The sequence below is a fragment of the Triticum urartu genome, chromosome 1A (assembly GCF_056163025.1).
Source record: "Triticum urartu cultivar PI428250 chromosome 1A, HENAU_Tu73, whole genome shotgun sequence".
Taxonomy (NCBI): domain Eukaryota; kingdom Viridiplantae; phylum Streptophyta; class Magnoliopsida; order Poales; family Poaceae; genus Triticum; species Triticum urartu.
Window position 1 is genome coordinate 51655377 of NC_141873.1, and position 8796 is coordinate 51664172.

The 8796-nt window shown below is 46.0% G+C and overlaps 1 protein-coding gene across 1 annotated transcript; it reads right to left on the minus strand.

Moving 5' to 3' along the window:
- Positions 1-350: 350 nt before the first annotated feature.
- LOC147989929 (uncharacterized) lies at positions 351-932 on the minus strand. The gene has a single exon (XM_087536584.1). The coding sequence runs from the start codon at positions 930-932 to the stop codon at positions 351-353; it is 582 nt and encodes a 193-aa protein (XP_087392710.1).
- Positions 933-8796: the final 7864 nt, after the last annotated feature.

Genomic DNA, 8796 nt, shown 5'->3' on the forward strand with positions numbered 1-8796 from the left:
ATGCGATGAAACTTGGCAGGCGGCCTACCTACAACATAGCAACACCGCACGCCAACTTTCAACCCATTCCGAGAACATTTTTCCGGCCACTTATAAAATGATATTTCGGACGTGTCGCAGGCGCTTGTAAGTGTGACTGGACTCAGAACGGACAATGGACGGAACTGGAAGACCCGGACGGATGCAAGTTTCGAAAACATGCAGATGCAATACGGATGATGACATGGCAAGATGCAACACGCAAGCAAAAGACATGGCAAAGACAGCGATAACTGGAAGACACCTGGCACATCGGTCTCGGGGCGTCACACATAGATAGTTCTAGCGTACACAGATAAAAGAAAAGACCACTACTCGTCGCTTTCTGACTCCGACTCAGTAATGTCCTCCTCCGACGTCTGAATATAGGCGTCGGCATACGCCTCGTCTTGAAAGTCCCAACCCGCCATTTCTCGTAGCTTTAGTTTCAATTGAGCTGCCTGCTTCCGCGAACGCTTGTCCTCCCGATAGAAGGCTCGCTCCCTCCTCCTCGCGTCCCTCTCCAACCTCCTTTGCTTGTAGAACGGGCGCTCGTCGACAATGTCCTGCGGGAAGCCTCCGCGCCACACCACCAAGGCTTCCACGTCCTTCTCCGCGATGGCGAGGCGACGTTGCCGCCTTCGGTGGACACGACGATCCTCGTCGGTGAAAATCTGTGGGAGAGGCGCCAGATCCTGTGCCCGCTGGCTCGACACGTTGGAAAAATTCATATCCCGACGAGACCTCAGGAGGCGCCACGCCGCCACGTCGTGCGCGCGGGCCGCCTCCTCTGTGGTGTCGAAGGTGCCGAGGATGAGATGTTTCTCGCAAAACCAGATCTCGGAGGAGAAGGCGCCGGAGCGGCGCTCGCGGACTCCGCGAAAATCCGAAGCGCCCAGGCGGCGGATCGACATGTTGGCGCAGAGGCGGCGAGAGTGGGTGGCGGATCGACATGTTGGCGCAGAGGCGGCGAGAGTGGGTGGCGGATAGAGTGTGGAGGGAACGCCTTCTTTATAACGAGCACCGGCCGCGGCGCGCGCGCGAACCTTTCCCGCGCGCTAGGCCGCTTTCCCACGCGCTGGTGCGCCAAGATCAGGGCGACGACATGATCTAAAACGCGCGCGGTCATGAAATTGGTCGGCCCGTTGGGCGCACTGCCGACCAAAACTAAAAAAGGGCGGACGGCGGACGGGCGACCGACCCAAATGAAAAAAACGGACAAAAACACCGTCCGTTTGGGTCGGCCCATTGGAGTTGGACTTATAAGTTGGGTCTGTTTGAAAAAATAAGTCACTTTTTATTTTTCGACTTGTAAATTGTGACTTATTTGAAACCAAACAGGCCCATAGGTGCTCAGAGCCACAGCCCGTACTGGTGGGACGTGGTACCGTCAGGTAAAACCTAATCGTGGTTGCTCCCCTGTCAACCTCGGTCGGCGCTGGCGTGGCGAGACCAAGCCGACGCAGCGGGTGAGACTAGCCACAATGGGAGTAACTTCAGCAGTAACATCGAGTCCACCTCAGCAAATTTGCTTATGTGGCAATGAGTTAATGAGGTGAGAGATAGTAGTAGTAACTTAGCTAGTTACTGTAACATCACATGTCCCAATACAATATGAGTCTATAACCTAATAAATGAATTTATGCATGTTACCACACATATGTTACTACCCACTATGAAAGTAGTAACATAACCTAAAAATATTTGTATGTTACTGGTGTATGTTACTCTCCATTATGGCTAGTCTGAGGCCGGCCGGGTGCAGGCGCGTCGCTGCAAGGACGACAGGTCACGCGCGTCCATTGGTGTTCCATGTCGACGGCACGTACGGCTGATAGATAAAGCTACCAGAGTAGTACTAGCAGCTCCACTGCCGCTGACTACTGACTGCTGACAGCAACATTAACGTGATCAAGCGATATACTGCTACGTAGCAGTAATTTACTATTTCCTTCGTTTCAAAATATAAAAACGTTTTTTACATTAACATAGTGTTGAAAACGTTTTTATATTCTGAAACAGAGGGAGTACTTTTCCTGATCAGAAGAGGTATCGTAGCAGTAATTTACTACTTTTCCCGATCAAAAGAGGTCGTGTCGTGTACTACAACTCCACTATACGTGTCACAGTAAATGTTAGTGTAGTAGTACTGGTAGTATTATGCTATACAGGAGTACTTGATTAGTTGATATAGTATAAAACACATATCGAAGCAGAAGTACTACAACAGCAAACGTACTTCACTGCAATCTTGACCATGAGTATTAATTTAAGTAGGTATCAGCTCGTACATGTAGTACATCCTTCTTGTCAACGTACGAAAACGTTGAAGCAGGGAGGGTCACTCACCGTATCTATGGCCTCTAGTCTAGATATAAGTTGCTAATCATTTAACCAATCTTTGTTTTCCGTCTACCGCCGTCCGCCAAAGATCTGCGTGACAGTGAGGCTTGAGGATCGCACCTACTGTTTCGTCATCGGCCTCCTTTGTGCGCCCTTAATTAGTCAGTGCCGAACGATCAAAGGGCCAAAACTCTTGTTTATTTTTGTTTGTCCCGTTTGATTGAATCCAAAAGCAGCTGCCTTTCTCGCCCTGGGTGAGTCACCGTACTGTCCAAAACTTGTAAAGAAGAGACGGGCTCATGAGAAAAGTGAGAACAAAAATTGCACGACCGTGATCAACTAATGGGCCCGCTCTGCCTGTTGATCCTCATACGGATGGATGGATGTACCCTGCCACATGTGCCGGCTTTGTGTCGCATGTTGTGCCCCATGTTTATTATGTCCACTCAACCTGTCAAGTCCTTCTCAAAAATAAAATAAAAACGACAAGTTAGGTAACCAGTTTTCTTGCCATTGGCTCACGGTTTTGGAGGGACTCTAATCTCAATCATTTCAGACCAAAACTTGTTAAACTAGTACACTTCGTCTTCATTTTCAAACCTAAGAGAGCGCCAAAAGAAATCAAATCCGCATGGGCGAGCCATAGCACATGATCTGATCTGATCTACCTCATCAATCATCATTTCCAGGTAAAACCAACGGAGCAATCCAAGCCGCGTCGTTTCCTGCCAATCAACCAGTCATGGGATGGGTGCACATGCGTGCGGCTATTCCGGGCGTCCTTCGGCATGTGGACTCGAAATTCGTTCAGATGCAACGGGAGGAAATCCCACTCTCGGCCGGTGGATTCGTTTTGGAAACGAAATCTGGGAGCAAGCTGCGACAGGCTCTCGCCATCGGTTGCACGCCATTTCCAGTTTATCACATGTCCGTTTTTCTGATAAAAGGAGGCCGCCGGCCTGCCAGGGTGCCTCCACCCAATTTCGTAGCTGAGAGGGTGCTTAGATCCAAGGGACTATTTTTAGTCTGACTAAAAATAGTCTTTTTTAGAGGCTAAAGTTCCAAGCACCCCTGACTAAAGAGAGGCTAGGACTAGTCTTGAGGCTAAAATTGTTTAGTCATAGAAAACCTACTAAAATATGTATTAGCCCTCTCTCTCATCATTTAATGCCTCTTCTTTAACACATGCGAGTTCTGGATTGGAGGGTTTGGAGGATAATAAATGCTCGAGAACTTGATTTTAGTCTTTTTAGTATTTGGATCCAAGCATGGGTGAGGCTAGCAAGTTTTAGTCCCACTATTTTTAGTCATGAGACTAAAACGTATCCAAGCACCCTCTGAGATGGTGCACAGTGTGACTGGATTTGTTCCACCTGATATTTAAGGCTGAACCGTCCTGCCTGCATGCAACATTTTTACCATTCTTAAAAAAATACATTTCGAGGGTGTTTGTCTTCCAATCCGCATCATCTCACCGTCCAATGCCGTCACGGTCGTCCCGCATGCTGCTTGGCTACCACTGCCTCGCCACCCAGGGCATCCTTTGCCCCCCCCCCTCCCTCCCTTTCCCGCACCCGCACCCTGCAAACTGAATTCAGCTGATTGAAAAATAATCAACATGATATTTTGAAAATATCCATGTTTCCCTTGCGACCAGAGTTGGCCAGATGGGCCAGGGCGCATACTGGGAACCGAATCTAAACTTCGATTTCTGATAACCAATGATTTCCACCGTTTCAAAAAACATTTTTTCGTTAGTTTTTTATGTATTTTTTTATTAAAAAAAACATCCTTGCCGATTTTCATTATGGAAACCGCAATCAAATTGTTGTGTAACCGGTTCTGAGCTTCGATTTTGACATTCCGATGATGTCCACCGTTTTAAAAAACATTTTTTGTTAGATTGTTGTGTAACCGACATGTCTCCCCCATCCTGTCCTTATCAACCATCGAGGTTCTTCTCGACGCGCCCAAAACTTGTAGCATTTCGCCACGGGAAAAATCAACAAATTTTGCTACCAATTTTCAAACACAAGATGATGCCCGGGGGAGCAATCATAGAGCCGTGCAACAACCACACTGCTCAAAAGAAAAAAGAAAACCACACCCAGCTTAGCTCTTCCAAATTAATATAATATCATTACCCAATAGTAACACTCTCAAAGTCTCAAATCATCATGTGACCATGCTTCCCTTTGGCCCCAAAAAATTCCCAAAATACGTAGACGTAGACAGTAGACCGGAGTTCTGTATATACGAACCAAAGCAACCACCCAAATACTACTGCTACGGATATGGACACCGCCCGGGACATTTTTGCTATTCCTGGAGAAATACATTTTGAGAGTGTTTACTTTCAGGGGACTTGAAAAAAAATTCAGGTTCAATCAACGTCATCTCACCGCCCGCATTTGCTGTCGAGGACTCGAGGTCGTCCTGCCTGCTCCGCGGCTACTCTGCCTTGCCGCCCAGTGGATCCTTTGCCCACCTCCACCCCTCCCTTGCGCCCGCACCCGAAAAACTGAATTCAGCTGTATCAACATGATATTTTGAAAATACATGTGTTTCCATTGGGACCAGAGTTGGCCAGGTGGGCCAGGGCGCATAGTGGGTACCAAATCTGGACTTCAATTTGCTAATAACTGATGATTTCCACCTTTTCAAAAAACATTTTTTGTTAGATTGTTATGTCTTTTTTATATAAAAAGAGCATCCTCGCTGATTTTCATTATAGAAACCGCTATCAGATTGTGGTGTAACTGGTTCTAAGCTCCGATTTTGACATCTGGTGATGTCCACTGTTTAACAAAAAAACATTTTGTCAGATTGTTGTGTAATCGACATGTCTTCCTCTGAAAGAAATATGCCCTAGAGGCAAAATTTATTATTTATTTCCTTATATCATGATAAATGTTTATTATTCACGCTAGAATTGTATTAACCGGAAACATAATACATGTGTGAATACATAGACAAACAGAGTGTCACTAGTATGCCTCTACTTGACTAGCTCGTTGATCAAAGATGGTTATGTTTCCTAACCATAGACATGAGTTGTCATTTGATTAACGGGATCACATCATTAGGAGAATGATGTGATTGACTTCACCCATTCCGTTAGCTTAGCACTTGATCGTTTAGTTTGTTGCTATTGCTTTCTTCATGACTTATACATGTTCTTATGACTATGAGATTATACAACTCCCGTTTATCGGAGGAACACTTTGTGTGCCACCAAACGTCACAACGTAACTGGGTGATTATAAAGGTGCTCTACAGGTGTCCCCGAAGGTACTTGTTGGGTTGGCGTATTTCGAGATTAGGATTTGTCACTTCGATTGTCGGAGAGGTACCTCTGGGCCCACTCGGTAATGCACATCACTATAAGCCTTGCAAGCATTGCAACTAATGAGTTAGTTGCGGGATGATGTATTACAGAACGAGTAAATAGACTTGCCGGTAACGAGATTAAACTAGGTATTGAGATACCGACAATCGAATCTCGGGCAAGTAACATACCGATGACAAAGGGAACAACGTATGTTGTTATGCGGTTTGACCGATAAAGATCTTCGTAGAATATGTGGGAGCCAATATGAGCATCCAGGTTCCTCTATTGGTTATTGACCGGAGACGTGTCTCGGTCATGTCTACATAGTTCTCGAACCCGTAGGGTCCACACGCTTAAAGTTCGATGACGATTATATTATGAGTTTATGTGTATTGATGTACCGAAGGTAGTTCGGAGTCCCGGATGAGATCGGGGACATGACGAGGAGTCTCGAAATGGTCGAGACGTAAAGATCGATATATTGGACGACTATATTCGGACATCGGAAAGGTTCCGAGTGATTCGGGTATTTTTCGGAGTACCGGAGAGTTACGGGAATTCGCCGGGGAGTATATGGGCCTTATTGGGCTTTAGGGGAAAGAGAGAGGAGAGGTTGGACGCCCCACCCCAAGGCCTAGTCCGAATTGGACTAGGGGGAGGGGTTGCGCCCCCTCCTTCCTTCTCTTCTCTCTTCCCTTGCCTTGACTCCTACTCCTACTACTTGGAAGGGGGGATCCTACTCCCGGTGGGAGTAGGACTCCTCCAGGGCACGCCATAGGGGCCGGCCCTCTCCCCCCTCCTCCACTCCTTTATATACGTGGCCAGGAGGCACCCCATAGACACAACAATTGATCGTTTGATCCTTTAGCCATGTGCGATGCCCCCCTCCACCATAGTCCACCTCGATATTACTATAGCGGTGCTTAGGCGAAGCCTTGCGTTGGTAGAACATCGACATCGTCACCACGCCATCGTGCTGATAAAACTCTCCCTCAACACTCGGCTGGATCAAAGTTCGAGGGACGTCATCGGGCTGAACGTGTGCTGAACTCGGAGGTGCCGTACATTCGGTACTTGATCGGTCGGATCGTGAAGACGTATGACTACATCAACCGCGCTGTGCTAATGCTTCCGCTTTCAGTCTACGAGGGTACGTAGACAACACTCTCCCCTCTCATTGCTATGCATCACCATGATCTTGCGTGTGCGTAAGAATTTTTTTGAAATTACTACGTTCCCCAACAGTGGCATCCGAGCCAGGTTTTATGTGTAGATGTCATATGCACGAGTAGAACACAAGTGAGTTGTGGGCGATATAAGTCATACTGCTTACCGGCATGTCATACTTTGGTTCGGCGGTATTGTTGGATGAAGCGGCCCGGACCGACATTACGCATACGCTTACGCGAGACTGGTTCTACCGACGTGCTTTGCACACAGGTGGCTGGCGGGTGTCAGTTTCTCCAACTTTAGTTGAACCGAGTGTGGCTATGCCCGGTCCTTGTGAAGGTTAAAACAACACCAACTTGACAAACTATCATTGTGGTTTTGATGCGTAGGTAAGGACGGTTCTTGCTAAGCCCGTAGCAGCCACGTAAAACTTGCAACAACAAAGTAGAGGACGTCTAACTTGTTTTTGCAGGGCATGTTGTGATGTGATATGGTCAAGACATGATGCTAAATTTTATTGTATGAGATGATCATGTTTTGTAACCGAGTTATCGGCAACTGGCAGGAGCCATATGGTTGTCGCTTTATTGTATGCAATGTAATCGCCCTGTAATGCTTTACTTTATCACTAAGCGGTAGCGATAGTCGTAGAAGCATAAGATTGGCGAGACGACAACGATGCTACGATGGAGATCAAGGTGTCGCGCCGGTGACGATGGTGATCATGACGGTGCTTCGGAGATGGAGATCACAAGCACAAGATGATGATGGCCATATCATATCACTTATATTGATTGCATGTGATGTTTTTTTTATGCATCTTATCTTGCTTTGGTTGATGGTAGCATTATAAGATGATCTCTCACTAAATTTCAAGATAAAAAGTGTTCTCCCTGAGTATGCACCGTTGCCAAAGTTCATCGTGCCCAGACACCACGTGATGATCGGGTGTGATAAGCTCTACGTCCATCTACAACGGGTGCAAGCCAGTTTTGCACACGCAGAATACTCAGGTTAAACTTGACGAGCCTAGCATATGCAGATATGGCCTCGGAACACTGAGACCGAAAGGTCGAGCGTGAATCATATAGTAGATATGATCAACATAGTGATGTTCACCATTGAAAACTACTTCATTTCACGTGATGATCGGTTATGGTTTAGTTGATTTGGATCACGTGATCACTTAGAAGATTAGAGGGATGTCTTTCTAAGTGAGAGTTCTTAAGTAATATGATTAACTGAACTTAAATTTATCATGAACTTAGTCCTGGTAGTATTAGCATATCTATGTTGTAGATCAATAGCTCGCGTTTAGCTCCCCTGTTTTATTTTTGATATGTTCCTAGAGAAAACTAAGTTGAAAGATGTTAGTAGCAATGATGCGGATTGGATCCGCGATCTAAGGTTTATCCTCATTTCTGCACAGAAGAATTATGTTCTTGATGCACCGCTAGGTGACAAAACTATTGCAGGAGCATATGCAGATGTTATGAACCTTTGGCTAGCTCAATATGATGACTACTTGATAGTTTAGTGCACCATGCTTAAACGACTTAGAATCGGGACTTCAAAGACGTTTTGAACGTCATGGACCATATGGATCATGTTTATTGCAATACGGTTATTCATGTAAGTTAGAGAATAATTGTTGTTCTGTTTACATGAATAAAACCTTCTATGGTCATACACCCAATGAAAATGGTTTGTTGGATCTCGATCGTGGTGATACACATTTTTATAATATTGAAGCCAAAAGATGCAAAGTTAATAATGATAGTGCAACTTATTTGTGGCACTGTCGTTTAGGTCATATTGGTGTAAAACGCATGAAGAAAATCCATGCTGATGGGCTTTTGGAACCACTTGTTTATGAATCACTTGGTACTTGCGAACCGTGCCTCATGGGCAAAATGATTAAAACTCCGTTCTCC

Coding starts and splice junctions, on each gene's coding strand:
- LOC147989929 (XM_087536584.1), bottom strand. CDS start 932: ATGTCGATCCGCCGCCTGGGCGCTTCGGATTTTCGCGGAGTCCGCGAG.